This window comes from Chelmon rostratus, chromosome 19, assembly GCF_017976325.1.
Source record: "Chelmon rostratus isolate fCheRos1 chromosome 19, fCheRos1.pri, whole genome shotgun sequence".
NCBI classification, from domain to species: Eukaryota; Metazoa; Chordata; class Actinopteri; order Chaetodontiformes; family Chaetodontidae; genus Chelmon; species Chelmon rostratus.
The window spans coordinates 15,413,572-15,435,012 of record NC_055676.1 but is presented as its reverse complement, the minus strand read 5'-3'; the positions used below and the strand labels follow the sequence as shown (position 1 = coordinate 15,435,012).

General features: G+C 41.5%; 1 protein-coding gene across 2 annotated transcripts in view; it reads right to left on the bottom strand.

The window, feature by feature from the left end:
* Positions 1-1,604: 1,604 nt before the first annotated feature.
* nup214 (nucleoporin 214) overlaps positions 1,605-21,441 on the bottom strand; it is a 31,322-nt gene continuing 11,485 nt past the window's right edge. The window contains exons 16-36 of one of the 2 annotated variants that reach the window (XM_041960620.1): positions 21,196-21,345; positions 20,301-20,459; positions 20,055-20,158; positions 19,785-19,964; positions 19,266-19,354; positions 19,090-19,173; positions 18,438-18,746; positions 18,093-18,260; positions 17,519-17,630; positions 14,496-14,556; positions 13,667-13,736; positions 13,398-13,482; positions 13,054-13,106; positions 11,427-12,953; positions 9,922-9,989; positions 9,631-9,808; positions 9,355-9,507; positions 7,243-7,414; positions 5,277-5,422; positions 3,810-3,843; positions 1,605-2,407 (exon numbers count right to left, since the gene is read on the bottom strand). In XM_041960620.1, coding sequence (XP_041816554.1) covers positions 2,371-2,407; positions 3,810-3,843; positions 5,277-5,422; positions 7,243-7,414; positions 9,355-9,507; positions 9,631-9,808; positions 9,922-9,989; positions 11,427-12,953; positions 13,054-13,106; positions 13,398-13,482; positions 13,667-13,736; positions 14,496-14,556; positions 17,519-17,630; positions 18,093-18,260; positions 18,438-18,746; positions 19,090-19,173; positions 19,266-19,354; positions 19,785-19,964; positions 20,055-20,158; positions 20,301-20,459; positions 21,196-21,345 — 3,939 coding nt within the window. In that variant the 3' untranslated portion in view covers positions 1,605-2,370. The remainder of the gene's footprint in view (positions 2,408-3,809; positions 3,844-5,276; positions 5,423-7,242; positions 7,415-9,354; positions 9,508-9,630; positions 9,809-9,921; positions 9,990-11,426; positions 12,954-13,053; positions 13,107-13,397; positions 13,483-13,666; positions 13,737-14,495; positions 14,557-17,518; positions 17,631-18,092; positions 18,261-18,437; positions 18,747-19,089; positions 19,174-19,265; positions 19,355-19,784; positions 19,965-20,054; positions 20,159-20,300; positions 20,460-21,195; positions 21,346-21,441) is intronic. The other variant, XM_041960621.1, reaches the window with a different exon arrangement.

Genomic DNA, 21,441 nt, shown 5'->3' with positions numbered 1-21,441 from the left:
ATTGTAGCATGCACTTTCAGAGGAGCCACTGCTCACCAACGCTGGATAACACTCACCTCACACAGCAGTGCGGCCCGGCTGGTACATGATGTACAGCAGGGCAGACAACTGAGTGACCAGAATCAGCAGCACACAGGTCATAAAAATGCCCGAAGACATAAAAGATGCTCACGCTGCGAAGCGCAGCGGCACATGTAGAGTAGACCAATATGACAGCAAAGCAAGGGAGGATGTGCTCAAGAGCTGCTAATCATCATTCACGTGGGGGGTGGGGGAAAAGCAGAATAAGGTTGGGGGCTGGGGAGGGGCGGTTTAGCTATTTTTATCCGGATTCCATGAAGACAGCTGCCATCTTCCCGAGTGTTTGTGAGACTTTCCTGCACTTTCCATCACCAGCAACGGCGAGACAAGACGTAAGAAATCAGTACTGTCACTATTGAGAATTTCTGTTATATCAAAAGGAAGAGGGAAAACAACACCGCTCCAACCTTTAATGCTTTCATGGAGGCCAGTTGTGGAGTGGGTGCTGAAAATCTCATAAGCTCATCCGCTTTAGCTGAAAGCATTACAGACTTTGGGCTCCGTAACTGCCCGTGTGCCTCAGTAATCTGCCATTGTGTCCAATTCTTTACCTGAGAGTGAGACATCAAATAGATCTGGTGCCGATCACGTATATAGTACTGTCTCTTCAGACTAATATACGCATCAAAAATGCCTAATTAAAACAAAAAAATACACCCTTATAGTTGATTTATGGCCATTGGCTCCAGCCGACCATTTGTATCTATTAAAGACTATTTGGGGAATGTGGATTTGACCATTTCAGCAGGTGGGTGGTTCAGGTCACATGTTGCGACCCTGACATTCCCGTGCCACTTCAGAGCGACCAGGACCTCTGCCGTCCGAGAGGCGGGTGGAGATAAGGGTGGACAGAGTGACAGTGACATGCCCCACACGCAGCCATAAGCTGGGAAAGTAATTCTGTAGATGGTGCCACAAGCCATAGATCCCCATCAGCATTCTCCCACAGCCCAATTTAGCTCTGACTCAATGAATTCTTTGCTCAAGCAGGAGGAATGAGCTGCATATCAAGAAGGATTTAGCATTAATTAGTGAACCATCTAAACATGGCCTCGGGCTTGCTGCAACGCCATTCTTCATGCCACCTTGAATTAAACTGTTTAATTTTGTATGGCTAATATTCAGATTTCATTTTACTCCATGTTAAGGGAACACTAAGCATAGCTTTGCTCTGCTTTGATGTGAAGTGCTGTAATGTACGTCAGGGTGTTTTAGGACAAGTTTTGATGTGCACTAAATTAAATAAAATGGTATAAACTCAAAGTAACGTCTTCCCACTTTGAAAGATAAGGTCAGTACTCCAGGCAGCATGCTAAGGGCTTTATACCACATTATTATCAGGTGGTAATGTTTCGTCTTTTGTTCGCAGTTTCAGTGTCGCCGGAAGGAATCAATAAGCCTTTAACATGACTGAATAAAAAACACAATTATGAGAAGGCAAATGATTTGTTGGAGACATTTCATTCATTCATTTCCACTTTTTCATGTAAAAATATACATCAAGCGGGAGCGTACTGCAAAGATCATTTGAAAAAAGAAAATAGACCTTTTTATTCTCACATCAAACCACAATCATTTTTATGACAGTTGAAAATGTTGGGTTTGTTTAATTTGGGTACATTCTAAATGGGTGTACATGTTCGACTGTAGGACTGTACTGCAGTAATCATATAGCCGAGCTGAGAAGACCATTTCACATCATTCAATGAAAGACTGAAATGTTTTGAAGTAAATGTAAAGGTTTTTGTGCATTTGCACATTTAAAACTACAGAAACAAAAAGTCAAAAGTCACACTGGAGTATGAATGTTATGACAAAAGAAAACTGTGATAAGTCTGTTAACTGCATCAACGTGCAACAATGTACTATATTTTCTTATGAAGATCATGGACCAGATTACAAAAAGATCATTTTTAGTTTTCTATGATTTCCATAAACGTTGTAACAAATGTGTTTTTCCAGCGACCTGGAACTACCCATCTTCTGCTTGTATGCATGTTAACACTTGATTCTCCTGTGTTCTCCTACAGCATAAGCCTCTCAAATGAATATACATATATGTAGAGAATGAATTGCACGCTGCAAGCTGCTTGAAAACTTTCCTTAAGCTTTTCTTAAAATACACAAAAGTTTTCTACAAAGAAAATGCAGGGAAATGTATCCTCTAATTCACTTTATTTACCGCTTTAACCCAAGAGCAAGCTTCCCCCTTTCCCTCGGCCCACTGTGTGGCACAAAGAGCTTGATTGCAGAAAGTAGTGACGTCTAGCTCATGGAGGTTTAATAAAACTAGCTTCTCCAACTGGCAAATGTTTGAGGCCTTGATCTGGAAGAAGAAATGACAGACAAAGCAGAAAGGGGAGATTATTGAAAGAGTTTTAAACGGCACTAGTAGTAGGATTATTACCACAAGACCGTACATGTTTCCATTTGATCTAATGGTGCTGTTATTAGGATATTTCATATTGTATTTTTTTAAGAGGACAATAAGAGGAAATTAGGAATTTTAAGTTGAAGATAAAGAAACAAGCAGTAGAACTGTGTGCCTGTGAAAAATAAACGCACACAATCAAAATACTTAGTTTTCCTCATGTCTTGTGTAATTTGTGTAATATCACCATAAATGAAATTGCTTTTTGAATGAAGTTGATTTTTCACACAGAGAGCATGTGAGAGTTCCACAAAGATTAAGGATTCAGTACGCTGACCACAGTGGGTCCTTGTTTATCTCTCATCTAATTTTGATGTTTCGATTGTTGTGGATTGTTAAATTATGGCACAAAAAAGCTTTTTTGTTAAATTTTAGTTTCAGTCAAAAATGATAGAGGTTCGTTTTGCATATTTGCAAGAAAACAAGTGTCCGCTATTTTACTGTTGTGGCAATCCATGAAACGTGTACAAGTTAGAAAGAGGAAGACAATGAGCAGAAAGCTGCATGTACTATAGGAGGAAGAACTGAAAACAGAATGAGAGAGGAGGATTATTAACAGCATGTGAATGTGTCCGGTAGGCTAAGCCTCGTCTCCACACACTCCTGCACACTTCAGAGTGCATTCCACTGGAACACACCCCGGGGAACACTGGCTGCCATGTGACACACAGCAGCATACGCAGGCAGAAGCAGCAAGAGAGGGAGAGGTAGACGGTGGGAGTGAGAGTCCAAAATTTTTTTTTTAAAAAAGACAGAGAGCAGGATGGCAATGAAAATCTAATTGCAACAGGGCAATTAGTAAGAAAGTGCTACTAGAGCATTTAATCATGCATCATCCATTTCAGGGACAGCCACTTTCCACAGGGGATCAAAATAATGTAGTATGTGCAGCCTTGTACAATCTTATTTACTGTATCTTGCATTATATCACCTTTTTAAACGTGATTTAATGTAATATTCATTTATTTTTGTGTTTTTTTTATCCAAGGTTGGAAGGGCAGGAAAAAAAAACAGCAGATAATTCCTGTATTTCAGTGCACTGCAATAGCAACAGAGCTCAGTCTGACTGTAAATGGGTAAAGAGGAAAGACAAAGAAGAGGAAATAATGGAGGTGGTGTTCTGAAAAGGTTCTATGGGGAACCGTGATGTGGAGGAAAGATGTGAGCTTCAGCAGAGTTCAAGCACCACAGGCACAACACACTGCTACCAGGGAGAAATGTGGGTCTGTCTGCTCATTAGTTGACACACACACACACACGCACGCACGCACACATACACAGTGTTGACCACACTTACTGGTTTGTAGACCCGAAGGTGTTTCCAGAGAATCCTACAAAAGAAAGGAGAAAAAAGGGATCAATTGGGTGATTGTAGTGATAAAACATTATAACTGTCAGTGTGCCAAAGATGAAAACTCCTAAAGCAGTTCTCCTTTCACAGCATGGGTTATCTATGACAGATCTGTGTGCTGTGTATGTAACATGACCTGACACAAGCAAAGCTTTGAAAGATACAGGCAGAGAAGGTTTACAAAGATGAAGGGATGAAAGGGGGAATGGTACGGTCTGATGTACAGTATGTATATGAATAACAAAGGCTGCAGAAAAGCCAATTAAGGAGACAAAAGAGAGAAAAAAGACACAATAAATACACAGAAATAAGTGGGAAGAAGATGACAAGGGAACTCTGATGTGCTGACAAATTTGGGTCAAATATGCTAACTCAAAGAAGCCTGCATCATCTCTGCAGTGACACGTGATGGTGGGACATTTTTGCATCCAATGGAAGTCCCACAGCGTGACACTTGAAGCTGTCTAATCTTGATGTTCGCTAAATGTATGCTTTGATCAGTACTAATGCTGATCGATGAAATGCATTTCCATTGTCATTGCGATATAAACACGAATAACAGAAATTCTTTCATGTATGTGCACCAGTGGGTCCAAAATGAACACAAATCAAGCGCCAAATGCGGGTAGATTTTCCGTTGATGAGTCAAACTCAGCAGACTCTCTAAATGTTTGTACCAAAATAGTAAAATAGTAATGCACAGACACAGGGTCTTCATGGTGCACCTTGTAAAATCTGTAATGTACACGTAAATGACCACAAAGGTTGTTTTCCACCTTTTTTAAAAATGTATTTTCCTTTTTGAAATACATAGGCCTTTATCTGTCATTACTTTATTGTTCTTTTATTAAGACATTTTTAATAATAAAATAATAATATAATAACATCATCCCATTACCACTACTACGGCAACACCACAGCTGTAAGTTAACTTGGGTAACAATTATTTCGACCCAAAAAAATGGATTTGAATAAAGAACATGTGCTCACTGGTTTGCTCTATTTGACAACTTGTTTCCAAAACGGTGAAAGGACATCTTTTCTAAACAGTCGTCTGGTACAAAATCTAGTCCACCGAAACGAGGAAATGTTTGGTTGTAAGAAGCTATTTATGCTGCAAGACAGTAATTTGCTTTTTTGAATATTCACTTTGCTGAAAAACAAACTCTGTTGTACAATTTATTTCATCACTATTTCAAAGCCTCCTAAGACCACCAACCACAAAACTGTGCACAGAAATAAGATAAAGAAATATATAGATGTTGTCATTGCTTAACAACCATATTGATGTTGGAAGAATACCGACTGCACAAACACCACTGACCCTTCTGCATGCAATAGTCAACTTAGTGCTGGTAAGGAAGAAAACAGGAGGAAGAAGAAGAAAAAGGGAAACTACAGTAGTAGTCTCACCTCCTGCCTGTGGCTGTTGTCCAAAGCCTGAGAAGCTGCTGGGCTGACTTCCAAACCCAGAGCTCTGCTGGGCCAAGCCCCCAAATGACGGAGGGTTCTGATTGGCTAGAGCGCCAAAGGAGGGGCCACTGGGTGGTGAGGCAAACCTGAAAACGAAAGCAGACACAGACAAATTGATGTGGAACACAGTTACAAAAAGACTACTACAACGACTAAATTAAAATAAATATCTGGCAGTGAGCAGGGCTGATGAGACAAAATGAAAAGACTAAGCCGGAGGGGCTGGATGCCATTTACATCCTTGCTTTAAACAACAACAGCAATTTATCTACACAAAGGGAGGAAAAATGAGATAAGAGAAATGACTATAGTGTAAATATTTCACATAAATATGCTAGCAAGGAAATAAGTGTCAGATGGTGTTTGTGAGGATTGAGCGATGGGGGTTTAAGCGGTAATCCCTTCTACAGGACCCACGCCCACTGACCCCCAAGGGAGAGAAAAAGGAGAATAAGCAAAACAGAGCAAGAGAGAGGGGGGGATAGAGCAAGCCAGTTTAATCTGGAGGCAGCAGAGATTATCTGAGGCAAATAATCTAGTCCTGCACAGGCTCCATAGTTTTGGTCTTGTAGCCATGCACACTGTGGACACACATGGTTGTTAAAGGAGGTGGAGAAATCATTAAAGTGGAAATGATGGAAAGAAGGACAAGGTCAAATAATCCCTTTTCCTGTGTCTTACAATTAAATTTCATTTGAAATAAGGTTGACGTGCTGGGGGCTATAAAGAATTCCCCATTTTGTAAAGTGACCTGAGTCAAGATTTTTCTTAATTCAAACCTCCAGTCTTAACCTGTTGGAGTAAGAAAAAAAATGTGTGCACTACAACAGCAGATTCAACAGTGTGAAAGCAGCCTCCCTTGGTAAATGTGCCATGTTTCAACGGGGCTTCCAAAACTTGCTCCATTTGGTTTATTTCATCACATCTTCGCTGTAACACTGACTGTTTAACAATGCACCGAATGCTGCCCTTCGCTGGCTTTATGTGTTATGATTGTGTGATGGCGAGAGATCACAGATGTTCTGAGCCCCCCCCCCCATCAAAAACAAACTGCTGCAGGTAAAATCCTGCTGCTCCTCTCCTGCTTCTGTATTACACAAAAAGCCCGGTGACACTGACATTCTCAAATATGCAGTCACTGCAACGATGTGACAAACAGCAGGGTTCAAAGGCTGTCAATGAATATGCTAAATCTGAATTTATATTCAAACTGTATAAAAAATCCAGATGTTCAATTGTGGAAATTAATATCTGATTGTGGGATAGCTGCACTGAAAGCACTGCATGATGGTCAGGAGTCACAAAACCAAGTTTCTGCTCTCTAGAAATAAATAATCTGTTTCAGACTGACACATTTAAATCTTTACAGTCGTTATTCTGGTGAAAATAATTCCCAAGTTAGATGTGAAAATATTCTGCCGTTTCCCCTGCTGCTTCTCTGATGTCCGCCTTCTCTCTCGCTCCTCTCCCCGATTCAGTGAATTAAGAGTTTATTTGAACCAAACCAGAGTTGGAGGTGACTGTTGGAGCAGTGGACAGACGAACCAATAAGGTTTTGGTGAGTTTTATTTTGTTTCTGTCAAGTTTGAAGGAAGTGTGTTTTACGATGATAAAATTACTGTTTCTGTAAATGGAGTCTGGTGGCTTTGCCGAGAGTGATATAGCAGCTGCTTCTGGTCTTCAAAGGTCCATCTCTGTAGGAATCCTTTCCATAATGTTTTCAGACATCTATTATAACAATCTGAGCTGTCACTGGCAAAAACAAACACTTTTAGTGGCAAATGCCAGAGAGATTACATTGCAGCCCATTTCATGGCTGACGGCTCTCGTTCAATATTGACAAGAACTTTAAACTTGAAGAATAGGGTCCTATATTCTAAAAAAAACTATAAGCTAAGTTTCTTACCCAAATCCTCCCATGTTGGAAGCCGCGGTTCCCTCTCCAAACACTTTACCACCTGAGGAACCCATGTTGTTGCTGAAGGAAGCATTTGAGCCAAAAGATGCTCCAGTGCCAAATGCTGGGGCACTACCAAAGGAAGGGGGACTCCCAAACACTGGGGCACTGCCAAAACCACCTGTAGAGGGAAAAATAGAGCTTAAACAAGGTTCTGTAACAGAAAGTAGCAGAACATGTACAGGGAGTAACAGCACAGCTTCTACAAAGGGAAATAAAGGATAGATAGAAAAATACCTTCCACATAGCTGTACTATTTGGAGGGCATTTTTCTTCTCACAGGAGGCAAAAAGTTCTGCTTTGACTCTGTAAATATGACTAAACATACATTCTACATGTGGTCTGTAAAGTCAAATTTCCAATAAAAGTGAATATTGTCTCTATTGTTTCTCAAAGGTAAAATACCTGATCATGGTATATATTTGCCTTGTTGTGTACAGTGCCCGATTGTTTTGGAACAACACAATGTGACAGCTTAATGACTGGATGGACACTTCAGTCCGACTCAAGCCTCAGAGGCAGTGGTGGCAGGGGTAGAAAGGGTGTACTGAAATTACAGCCTGGCCACCAGCATGCCCCAGTAAATAATTGATTGAGCTAATGTAACAAGATTACACTCCCTGTACGTGGGCCAGTGATACGGCATTAGTGTGCTGAGTGGTACTGATATCCCAGTGGAGCTCAGGGATAGCTCTGATGCTACTACTTATTACCAAGAACTGCAAAAAAACTTAAAGAAAGAGGCTCAGTTTATATCCTGAAAACCAAGAAATCTATTTGTGGATGAATCAAGTTAATTCGTCATACTTAAATTTTGCTCCACACCTAATTTCATTTGCACTTGATCCACTTTAACTTGTTAATCTGCCAAATAGTCCTAGGTGCACAGGAGCATAGTAGGCTATTTAGACCATGTGAAAGATATGGTCCTTTTCCATTCTTACATTTTTACTGAGGACAGAATCAGCTGTAATGACTGACACCTATATAAACTGGCATGTCAGTCCTCTTCTAAGTAAAGTAAAGCAGTGAGACTATAACACAAATTGGCGACATGCATGAACTGACACTTAAACTCGTGGACGTTCTTTATCCAACAACAGTAACCCTTGTCCACAAAGCACAGCATAACAACGACACAGCGTCAAATTATGCTTATATCCAGCTGGCTTCACATGCTCTCAACTGTTACAGAAACCAGATGAACGGAAATTATAGCAGAAAATTGGTACTGTTTCTAACCACAAATCTACACTTTTGTAACCATGACATAGCATCTCTATTGAATGGTGATTATTTAAGACATAAATTACCCATATAAAATGAATTATGCGGTTTAAATAGATAATCTAAAGCTTTTTGTGTATCAAATATTAGTTTAAATTTGATACTGAAATAAGTACATCACATCTTTAACCCATCGCACTGTGACTTAGCAGAGTTGAGAAGCAACATTGCATCAGCAGTATTTAGGCAGGTAATAATGCAGCCTGACTAACACTCTCTTTCTGCTCCGCTGGGGGGAGGAGAGAAGGGCACTTGCTGTAGCTCAGATGATAAAGGAGAACGCAATGTCAAGTGTCGGCTGCTGTGAAAAATGCGATTATGTATAGGTGACAGGGCTTGTACCCCAGCCATGCCATGTTCACTGAAGTTCACACATCACCAACCCAGAAGCCCTGAGACAGACCCCGAAAAATGTGAAAGGACAGAGAATATCGAACATCACTAATCATTAAACCCCATCATGAGAACATGGAATTGTTCTCAACTGTAAGCGTGGAATTATGTAATTCTATAATTACCGAATAACGGCACCTATTTACATTTGCTAGGCCATTTGCTGATTTCGAAGAAGAAAATCAATCTCTACCCAAAGGAAGTATTCACAGCACATGGACACAAGTCTGGTGTGAAAGTAATCAGCAGTAAGAATCATATGATAAAACTGCGAAGCAGCAGTAAGCATCACTTTCAGTGAGTGGATGAGTGTGTCTTCAGGAAGACACAGTAAGGACTTTGTGCTATTGGAATAAAAAAACAATTTGGTTAAAGCTGTACCTGGTTTTGTCGGAGAAGAGAAGGAGCCAAATCCCTGGGATGCGACAGTCCCTGCACCAGTGCTGAAGGTCCCACTAGGTTTCTGCTCTCCAAAGGAGGTCTGTCCAAAACCAAAGGTCTTGGCACCACTATTCCCAAACAGACTGTTGGCACCTAGAGGAGAAGTAGGCAGATAAATGTGTCTTTCACATATGGTAAAAATGTGTTTTTTGCATCTGGTACTTTTGCTTAACACTTAAAAACCTTTCTTTTCTTTTTATTTTACAGATTGCTTACCTGTCGGAGCAGGTTGCCCAAACCCTCCTGTGGCAGCAGTGGTGCCAAATGGGTTCTTATTAGCGGCATCTTCACTCGGTTTACCTCCCAGGCCACTGAAGAACCCGCCGCCAGCAGCTGAGCCCGCTGTATTGGCTGAACTTGAACCAAACAGACTCCCACCGGATGACGGCTGCTGCTGCGAGAGAAATGTCAGCTAAACAATATGTCCAGAGGAAATGGAACTTTTGTTCAACTATAAGACTATTCACAGGTTGCTCTATCAATCATGAAAATGTAAGTGGATGATACCTGTCCAAATAGATTCCCACTGCTGGGTTGTTGGCCAAACACAGACGTGGCAGAGGAGCAGCCAAACGCTGTAGTAAGATGGAAATAACAGTCAAGATAGATACATTCACTGTTAACACAGCACTACTAGATGTAGATGTAGCTGTCATACATTTCCTCATGACCACTGTATAGTTCCTTCTCTTCCCACAGTGTCATATAAGAGAATGAGCTGACTCTGGAAATTTGAACCCCCCCCCCCCCTTAAAATCTGTAGATGGGTGACAGACGAGCTGCATCTAACTGCTGAGCTGATACTTCAACATCAGCTGTCCACAGACACACACATTCCCACACTGTGTTGGGAATTTAGAGAATGTTTGGGAATAGGACAACTCCCCTCATGCCACCCTCCTTACTCAGACTGCCACACCACCCCAAATCTCACAGCCACTGCCACATCTCGAACCCACTCAGGCTGGTGGAGGAGCTACAGACAAAGCTGGGCGCCTCTCCACAGACATGATATAATAATTCAGGGGGTTGCCAGATGTTGTTAGCTTAAACGCTGTGTCATCCTGATTAGAAGAGATAACACCACTTTGAGTGACAACAATGTCTATGGCTGACAGGTTTTAAATTGAGAACTTTGTACACCCCATTACTCTGGGAGCCTCAAAGCCATTTTTCTAATTTATAAATAGACACACTGTTAAATGATTCCAGTATTTGGTGGACTGAAGACGCTGTGTTGAGATGAAATTATGAATTGCAGCCTACATGCGAGAATTTGCTGCACGTACAAGTGGGTGAATGTGAAGACGACTCTAATTATCATTAGCAAATAGCAGCGTACAAAACATTCAGGAAGCAGCATTTCTCTTTTAGCTGACAGACGCTTCCTCAATTTCAAATGACAAACAGTGGAAGAGGTAGGTAATATCAGTTGTCTGATACATAATGCTTGCTCTTTGTAAGCTGGTGCCTGTACTCAAACACTGCCAAAGATCTTTAGTGAGGGAAATAGCTCCATTCTGTGACACCACTGTACAATGGAGAGTGGACTGATTGTTTCTGCAATTTTAGCAAGTCCAAAAGAGGGATCCATCTTCCCCTCTAGGGGATCAGGTCACATTAATTTGAGGGGTCACATTCTCCCAGTTAAACTTTCATTCAAATCATCATCATCTTTAAAGCCTAATATTTTGGAAACAGAACCTCAAGTGTTTGGATCAAGCAGCTCATGAAAATATAATTTTCAAATTTAGAAGGCTACAACTGTAGCAAATGTGCCAGTTATATATTATTTAACATTTAAGTAAATTTAAGTATTGGATCGCACTCTGTATTTGCAGATATTCAACACTTGCACAAGGATTAGGGCCAAAAATAACTTGATTGGGACTCCCCCTTTTTACAAATCACCTGCTTCTATAGCTATACTACTCCTGTGTCCCACAGACATAAAGCAGAAATAAAACCGCAGGCCTTGAACTCTTACTGTATTTTAGCAGACCCACACTCACCTGATGGCTGTCCAAAGCTGAATCCTGTAGATGAGGATGTGGTGGTGTTACTCCCAAACACAGAACCTTGTCCAAATCCAGAGCTCTGGCCAAATGCTGGTGCTGTGCTTTGTCCAAACAGCCCTGAGCCAGTGCTGCTGGCTGTGTTGGCACCGCTCGTGCCAAAGGAGAAGGAACTGGCATTGCTAGCAGTAGAAGCACCAAAGAGACCTCCTCCAGTAGTGGCACTGTTAGAACTTGCTCCAAATGCTGATTGGCCAAAAGAAAAGCCACTGGCTGTTCCTGTGTTGCTGGTAGGCTGGCCAAAGCCACTCGCCTGGCCAAATACAGATTTGCCAAAACCAGTTCCAGATGATGCACCAAACCCAGCTGAGCCAAATGCTGTTGATACTGGGGCTGCAGGGGCTGCAGGGGCTGCAGGGGCTGATGGAGCTGAAGGAGCTGAGGACACTGGAGGTGCAGAGGGTTGCCCAAACACAGTGCTAGCAGCAGTAGTTGTTGTACTGTTAACAACATTAGGGGTTGTTGCAGGGCTAACTGTGCTGATAACTGGTGAAACTCCAAGCGAACTGCTGTCTGTCGCTGCAGGGGCAGGCTGGGTAAAAATGGAACCTGGTTTGTCAGAACTGGGCACTTGGAATGCTACTGGAGCTACCTGGGAGACAGGTGCCCCAGCAGGGGTGGCAGCAGCCACAGGAGCAGTGGTGGTGGTGCTGTCTGGGGTGGCTTCAATTACAGGAGCCACACTGGCTGGTGTTGGAGGTGTTGCTTCAGCTGGTGCAGTGATGGAGGAGGGAGCATCTGGAGTAGGTGCAGTTGTGGCCAAAGGAGGTGCAGGTGATGGTGCTGTAACTGTGGCTGCTGTGGTTTCTGCTGTGACAGCATCTGCTGTGGGCTCAGCTACAACCGGGAGACTGGTGTTATCTACAGCTGGTTCAGTAGCAGGTTCTTTTTCAGGGGGCGGGGTGGGTTCTGAAGGTTGTGGGGGAAGTTTTGGTTCCTCTGATAAGTCTGCAGAAGCTGCAAGAATACTACTGAAAGACATCGGTAAAGCTGAGGCAACTGAGCTAGACTGGGGAACAGAGAAGGCCGGCTTGGGGTTTGATTCCGGAGGCTTGAACAAACTGCCTGACGCTGCCCCCTTGGACAAGTCTGCTCCGGTAGAATCTTCTGCAGCCATTTGAAGAATTGCACCGAAGCTAAACTGCGCTGGTCCCTTGCCCATACCAAGTCCAGTTTCCCCAAAGGCAAATGAGGCAGCAGTTGATTTAATGGACGAATCTTTAGCTTCTTCTCCTGGGCCTACACGTAGTCCAGAGAAACTGCCCAGAGTTTCTCCTCCAACTGTCTTTGGGGGCTGTGGCTCTATCCTGAGGGCAGCTGTGGAGGAGGTGGGTTTGTCTCCAGACGTGTTTGTAGGCAAGGTGGGAGATCCAGTGCCAAGAGCAGGGGAGAATGACTCCTCTCCAGTCTGGCCAAACATCATCTTCCCATTTCCACCAAAGGAGAATTTATTCACATCTTTCCCTGCAGAGACACAGGGGGAAAACAACAGGGCAAGATGAGGGTGTGTATGCTTGACACTATCCAACAACAATATGATACAAAGCTGCTGTATTGTTTTTACCTTGTGACATTCCAGCTCCTTGTGCAACTGAAGCAAAACTGAAACCTGTAGACCTGCAAAAGATAAGTCACAATGAAACAACACTGAGAGAATATACACGTTTCTGAGTGTGGTTAGATTAGGAGTCGGGGAAGGGGGAGAAATTAATAAATTCAATCTCAACCAGTACTCTCAAAAGTACTCAACCCAACCTCAATAGTTACGACCGCCCACAAGCTGTGGTCAAGTGCTGTTCTATATGATGGAAGGTAGTAGATAGCACCAAATCGCATTTGATTGGATAAAAAAACTGATGTACACATGGATGCAGGATGATGGTCGATAATTTTCAGAAGATGACTCACCCTGATGCGAAGGAGAACCCTTTGCTTGTGCTCTGTTCTGCTGAGCCAGCAGGAGCCACGGAAACATCTGTTTTGGCCGACTGACCTGAAGGACGCAGAAGTTTATGAAGTCAGTCAAAATCTATCATGTGAAGAATAACCTTGCAAAATAAAAGGCCAGGATTACTGAACACACAGCTGTGTTCAAGAATCATGAGCAATGTTGCAGACTGCAAGTTTGTTTGTGTTTAACCAAATCAGAGAAATACGTATATCCAGCCAGCGCTTACCAAACACGAAGCTTCCCTGTGGGGTGGTTGTAGTTTCGTTGGGCATCTTCTGGATACCTTGAGTAGGATTCTGCACAGAAAGTTTCAAATAGGCAGTGGCTATTGTAGCTTAATTCTGCACAACCTTAATACAGAAAAAAAACTATATATCTATTGTGTATGAGAGTTAAAAAAATATCACTCTGCAGGTTACAGCGCAGGTGCAATAAACTGCAATCTTAAAATGGATGTAGAGAAAAAGCAAGTGGCTGCAGATCAGTATGTTAGGGTCATTCCCATTAAACTGAACTTGGGCCTGAAAAGTGACCAAGCTTTGCGCAAGGGGTTCCCCTGTCACCCAACTGCAATTTCTAACATTAACATGGGAGGGAGCCAGGACATTTCTCACCCAAGCAGTTAATTCTTGTCTCGTCTTCACATGCAAAACTGTCAGCAACGTGTGAATTTTCGCAAGCTGAATGTTCTTTAGTTGCGGGAGGGGGATGTCGACACTGAATTTGCTTGATTCTGAGTATTTAAGTAAAAGCATGTAAACAAAAAAAAATAAGTCTCAGCAACTACACTTTTATCCAATGAATGTGTTTATCAGAGAAGCAGATGGTATAGGTGGCTGATATGGGCAAAAAATAATATCCTCAAAACATTTCAAGTATTCTGTAAGATATTTGAATTGTGAGCCATTTAAGATGCATTTTGCAAGCTATTTTAAGGATAAAGTGCCACTTAAATGATACATGTGTAGTGATATAGTTGTGTGGGTGATAGTTGAATATATGAAAAGATGAATGACAGCTTGGTGAGTGATGGATACAGTTGATGTAGTACTCACTCGTTTGGCCTGGTTGGAGGAAACTGTTGCAAAGACCTGAGCTGGATCTGCTCCTGATGAGCTGGGAAAAACAGCAGAAGAGAGAGAGTGTGTGTTCAGGTGTTTGATTTTAATTCTGTCCACATGAACAAATATAACAAACACCTTGCCATTCAGTGAGATAAGGTGTTTATGTTAAATAAAATGACATTTGTGTATCCGTGCATATGATCATACTGTGGCACAATTTTCATACTGATCATTTGGTTCACACTTAACGTCAAAATGAATTCAAACTTAAACCAAATCTGTCACTGTGTGGAATTCAAAATTCTTGGGAGCATTAATTTATTTCAATTGAGAAGATTTTTCTTGCTCTACAAAAATTAAATATACAGTACATGTTGGTTCTCTATATCAAGCTGGGAATCACTTGTAGAAATATCTGGAACATTACTGTTTGACAGAGATTAAGACAACATTAAGCGTGGAATCAGGGATAAGTCCACTTTCATAATCGTCTTCCTCTCACAACGCCTTGTTTTCCAAGCTTGTTATTGTGAGCAAGCTTTATTTGGGGAAAGCCCCAAGGAGGGATGGCCTGCCGAAATATCAAGCACAAAAGTGGAGCACAGCCCAGTGAGGCAGAAAGAGTAAGGTGCAGGCAGCAGGAAGGGGCAAACAAGAGACTGTGAATCATGGACTGAATAAAGAGCCAAATGAAAGACATGACAAAAGGGCAGTGACGAGGATAATGGCATGAAAAGAGACCATTAGACAGTGTGCATAAAGTGCAGCCCACGTATTCACACAGGTTTGTTTTGGTTACATTCTCCAGCACACAGGCGTTTAAATTAAACTGTAAACTATAAGGTTAGAGTGTTGTGCCCCTTTTTATATACCACCAGAGGTAAAAAGACCTTCCTGCACTATTCACACAATAAGCATATGGACATATTGTAGACATCCCTGAAAAAGCTGAAAGTCAACACTTTATCAGAATCATTGTTTCATTTCACATACTGGAGTAGACCCATAACAATAAAATACACTTGCCATACTTAACAGAGTGCATTGTATGTGGCACAGACAGGATCATACACAAACATTAACATGAAGGACGTTGATAAAAGAGGAACAAATGAAGACAGAATCTTTAACTCTGAACACTGAAAAGACTAAACTTAAAAAGATCTGTAAGTATTACATATAAGAGATGTGACTCTTGAAGAAAGAAGCTGAGATGCAAATGTAAGACGTCCTCAGATGCTGCTGGCCTCTGCCAGTCGTGGTGTGCACTGGCTAAGATTGGGTGGAGTCAGTGACCTGATAAATCTATACCGAGGAGACACACTAAAAACAAACACTGGACCCCTTGAGGACTCATAGTGACAGACTGTCTACTCACTGTATCAGAAATAGATTCATGTGGATACAGACATGATTAAACGCCATAAATATTATATAACATGGTTGATATAAAACAGGTAGTATATAAATAGGACAGATGAGATAGATAAGACAGACAAAAAAAGTACTTTATAAACCCCAATGAGAAATTGCACAAAATGCTCATTAACTACTCATTAACTAACATTAATTAAAATATGACCTGCACCAAAAAGACTGCTTTTCAATTCAAAGTTACGTGCCAAACAGTTAGGACTAGGGATGCACGATAATTATCGGGCCGATAACAGGAAATTATGACGTCATTCATCATTCATTTTGCTACACCTGTCTGGTGTAGCACAAATAGCCCCAATAACATATATGTTTTTGCCAGCACGGCAGTGCCTCAGTCCCACTATGAGACCCGAATGGCCTGCAGTGAATGCTGTGTTCAAGTGACGTTGGCATAATCAGAAAAAACTCCTTCTCACTGGGAAAAATCAAGAATACCCCCTCATGCCAAAAAACAACTCGTTAACTCGGTCATAATTTTGCTAGTTGCTGACGGAGTTTGGAAAGCGTATGAGGACGCCCGGCCTGCTAAAGTAGCTAACGTTGGCAAGCCAGCCGCAAAGAAGCCACCAGGACTTAGGCGTCGGCGAGGCTTTCGATAAGTCCAAGAAATTTGCCAAAGATGACCCACGGGCTAAGGTTATTGAAGATTTAATCATGGACGTGATGGTGCTTGACTTACTATGGACTGCCCTTCTTCAGTTTGTTTACAAAGATAAGTCTAAGTAAGGGATCATGTATCTTCCTTCATGATGACATAGAAGCCCGACGCGACACTTCTCCGTAGGAAACTGCTCACTATACATTATCCCGCTTAGACCGCAGCTTACTACTAAAGCATTCAATAGTGTGACACAAAATACTGACTAAAACATATTGTATTGATTTAAAATGAGTCTACTCTTGCCTGTCACCGCTCTCACTGCACAGCGGCTCTGAAAGTAAACACGTACGTTGCGTAGCAACAGCCTCTCACTGTGCGCAGGCCGGCAGGCAGGATAACTAGGATAATTAGGAGGTGAAAGTTATCGGTTATCAGTATCAGTTTTAAAAAACAGTTATCGTGCATCCCTAGTTACGACGTATCTTCACTTTGAAGCTGTGAACTACTTTGGTAAGAATCAAGCAGGACATCTGTGGACAATGACTCAGGGGCGAACAGATAAAATGTGTCATCTGCCTACAGACTACAAAAACAGGGGGATTTGTTACAGTAATCTGCAAAATAAGACAACCAGCATGTTTGTCAAATCAGCCCCTGTACCCCTCCAGCGCCTAATAACACACCAATAATAAATTAATTAATAAATAAAAAATGTTGTGTTGTTATTGTCACTGGATGATAAGTCTACATCCAGACCTGAAAACTCAGTAACCTGGAACTGGCAGTTTGAAATGCATCCAATGACAGCTAGTTATCCAATTTAAAATTCCTCATCTAAATCTGTCTTTACCTCTAGATTTATTCTTGAGCAAACCCTCCCCTCACTTTCCATTTGAAACTATCACTTTCTTGAGGAGATTTCAGGACATAACCTGAAAAAAATTACAAAAAAAAACATAAGTAAATTCATTTTTACCTGATGATGTTAGACACCGGCACAGGAGGTCCTTTGTCCTTTAGCTCCTGGACATTGACTACCTGAGGGACAGTCTTCAAAGTGGACTCTGTCAAGGAAGCACTGACAACAGCTGGAACACACACAAACACTACTGTGAGTAATTCACACACACAGATGTAACACAACCATTGTTTACACTAGAAAAAAATACACCTACATAAACACAACTGGTGTTTAAACTTATAAAATAACAAACCAGACAGGTGTAGCAAAATGAATTGAAAGTTTCCATGGCGATTTAAGGCTGGTTTGAATTACACTAAACATTTTAGTCAGTGAGTCTCGGTATGATGGGGTACTGAGCTGGGACATAAAGCCACTAATTTCATATTATTTGGTAGTCTGTGTCTCCCCCTGGTGAATAACAGTGAGCATAGCAACACAATATTATCAATATCATACAAATGGCCTCTTATATACACAGTGCTGCCCGTAGCAACTTAATACGTCTTCATTACTGTTTAAAAATAAACTAATACATAATTCTTTTTGGCTGCGTCAAAGGCTGGTGACTGTGGCATGTTCTTCCTACCTGTCTTCTGATTGGCCATCTGCCTGCGTAGAGCAGCAGTGGCTGCAGCCTGCTGGGCAGGGATGGTGACAGGGATGGTCCTCTCAGTTGGTGGGGCTCCATGTTTCACCGTCTTTGTGGCGAGAGCAGTGCTATCAGCCCCGCTGAGGTTGATCTTATTGGTTGGAACTGAAATATCAATAAAGTGAACAACATTTATGAGAAAAAAACCCGCCTACCAGTGTTTATCAGCTGCACTGTGTTACATCTGACATTTAAAAAGCAGTCCTCTTGTGGCTTTGCATGCAAAACAACTGTATGTTGCATCACATCTTACATGAATACCAGTAGTTATGATTTACACACCAGGGCTGGCAATAGGGCTGAGTCCAAAGCCCATACCCTGGACTGAGTGAATTTTGGTTAAAGGGGTGGACTGGATTGCCCCGAAGCCTGGCTGGATAGAGGGGGTCCTCACAACTGTGGGGTGGCGGGGGACAGACAATGCTGGTGGAATGACAGTCATGGGAAGAGGTTCTGGCTGCAGTTCCTCATCCTCCAGCTCCAAGTGAGCTGGATGAGGCTCCAGGGACTGGGACAGGGAGGACGTCGAGCTCACATCATCCAAGTCCTCATAGTATTTAGGTGAAAGGAAGGCTGAGCGAGACAGGTTGGCTGAAAGAGAAAAGATAAAAACAATCTAGATTACCAATAACTGCGGTAAGGCAGCATTATGGTAATATTTTATTTATCTCTTTGCATTGACAGACAATCTCCTCTTGTTCAAAAGCCCTAATTAAGTTAATTTTCTTCCCAACATTTAGACCTTTTCTTTGTTTGATTATTATTGGAGCACCCTAGAGAATTTACAGCAAAGATTTATTACATTTGTAAACTTTCATGCAACTACAAATTGCTAGTCAGTAAAGCGAATTTACACAAGGAAAACCAATAAAAGATTCCACCTCCAGACATCAGAGAAATCCTTATTAAATGAGTTTGAGTAGGATATGTTTACCTGGTGCAGTAGAGCGGACAGGAGGCATCTGTCCCTTTGAGAGGAAATTACGCAGCTGGGACTGTTTCACTGTCGATATCTTGGCTGATGGAGAAGTACATATAGTTAGCATGTTGAAATTAAGCAGTGTGATATCCGTGATTATTTTAACATCAACAATATATAAAAAATGATACCTGGAGATTCAGATTTGGTCTTAGGAGGGGTGGTGTCCAGCTTGGCTTGCTGGAGTGTGTCCCTTAAACTCTCAAGCTCGCCTTCCAAGCTGTCATAAAACACACAAAATAGTTCTTTAAGTTGAACACAACACCACCTTTTTTTCTTAAAACGATTTGCAGTGTACTCATGCACATACTTAGAAATGAATATTAATATCCTGTAAAGAAAGAAATGAATGAATGCAATCTTTATGTAATTCATGGACCATGGTGATTATATTGTTAGAGATTGTGCCATCCAGTTATAAAAAAACAAAAGCTGAGTCTATTCAGTTTTAATTATTCAAAAACTGCTCTAGATTCAAATTTCAGTCCATTTAAGTTCAAGGTTAACTTGACCTGTCAAGTCTGTGATTTCCAAAGCTGCACTGCAGAGTCTCCTTCCTCAGAGCAAACTCAAAATCTACAACATGTTATACTCATTAACAGATTTTCACATTCCTCCATTCCTACTGCTTGTGCTTTGCCAGCTCCTACCCAGCGGTTGTTGCTGTCTCAGTATTGCAGTTTATAGTTGACGTGGCAGTCTTGTTATAGAGGCGCAGTGAAGTCAGTTTCTTAACCAACTGGTCCAACTGGTTCTTCTGCTGGTTGATAATGTACAGGTTGTTGGCCAGTGTAGTGAACAGACCCTCCCGCCCTGGCACCACCATGTGTCTGTGAAGAAGACAAGTACTTCAGTCCAAATGATACTCAACCAAATCTTTTAGGTATCAAATACTTAAATATCTGATCTTTGTTGCTTACTTCTGCTTTTTCTTCTTCTCCAGGTGTTTCTCCCATTCCACATCCAACACATCATTGACATCTTCCACAGCAAAAGTAACATACTGGTACAGCCTGCGAATCTCCTGAATGAATGAATGAATGAATGAATGAATAAATAAATAAATAAATAAATAATAAATAAAGATTACTTAGCTGATTCATGTAAAGGCTTTATGAGAAGTATCCATTTATGCAGTCATTATTTATCGTCCTTCTGCTTGTCACCTTGAGCTGTTCCTCATTGCGTGGATCCAGAGGTTTTTTGTATAGCAGCTGTCTGTAATTTGTGTCCCTGCTCAGCTCACTCTGGGTTTTGGCTTCTTCTGCCCCAGCAAAGCCATCCAGCAGGGTGGTCTTCAGTGTACCAATGTCCCCATGGAGAGACTGCAAAAAGAAAAAAGGATGGATACTCATGGTACAATAGGCTTAATTCAACAAAGAGATCAAAACTATTGAAATAAATCAACAAAACAGGTAAAAATGCACAACAATGCAGTTTTGGACTACGGTCACACTAAAATTCTGCCAGTACAAACAAGTCTAGATATACACATGGGTTGTCAAAATGACAAACACTGGTTTTGTGACTCCTGTCCGTCATGCAGTGCATCCGCTGTAGCAGTGCTGCTTTTCTTTCCGCAATCAAATATTCATTTACACAATCGAATGCATGGATTTTTTTACAATGCCGATGTAATATTTGAATTTATAATATGTCTATTAATTGGCATGACATGAATCTTTTGCTATTTTGTCCCCTGGAAAACCACTTTTGTCCTAATTTTGTTTTTGTAAGCATATATTCAGAACATATGGGGCTGTCCAAAATACTATGTTTTGGTGCACCTTTCAGGGAGACGAACAGAACATGCGTTACATACTTCTGAACGTTTTCTTGTTAAATAGCTGAAATTTTAAGCATTCTCTCTTCTAGCCAGTAATTTTATTTATTATAACACTGTAAACTTACGACAGTGAGTCATTCTAAGACAATTTCATTCTGAGCAGGAGGCAGCTGTCGGGGGTCGGGCTTGACTGGTGAGTGTGATTTTGCTAACAGGGATTTGGGTCAGCGCGGGCAACATGTGAACGTGTTTTGGTTTTTCAACCATGGTCTTACCTCTGTAGTTTCCTTGATCTCCAGCGTGAAAACATGGAGGTCCTCTGACTCCTTCCTCAACTCCTTCATCTCCTCACTGGTGCCAACCTTGAAGTCAGCTTTTGCATTTCGTGCCTTCAGGTCATCTAACTCCTTCTGGAAGTGTGCGATCTGATGAGGAGTCAAAGACGTGCTCAGTTATTTGTAACTTTTTACATTAAGTCCATTCGAAACACTTGGTATATACTACAATAGCAACTTTCAAAC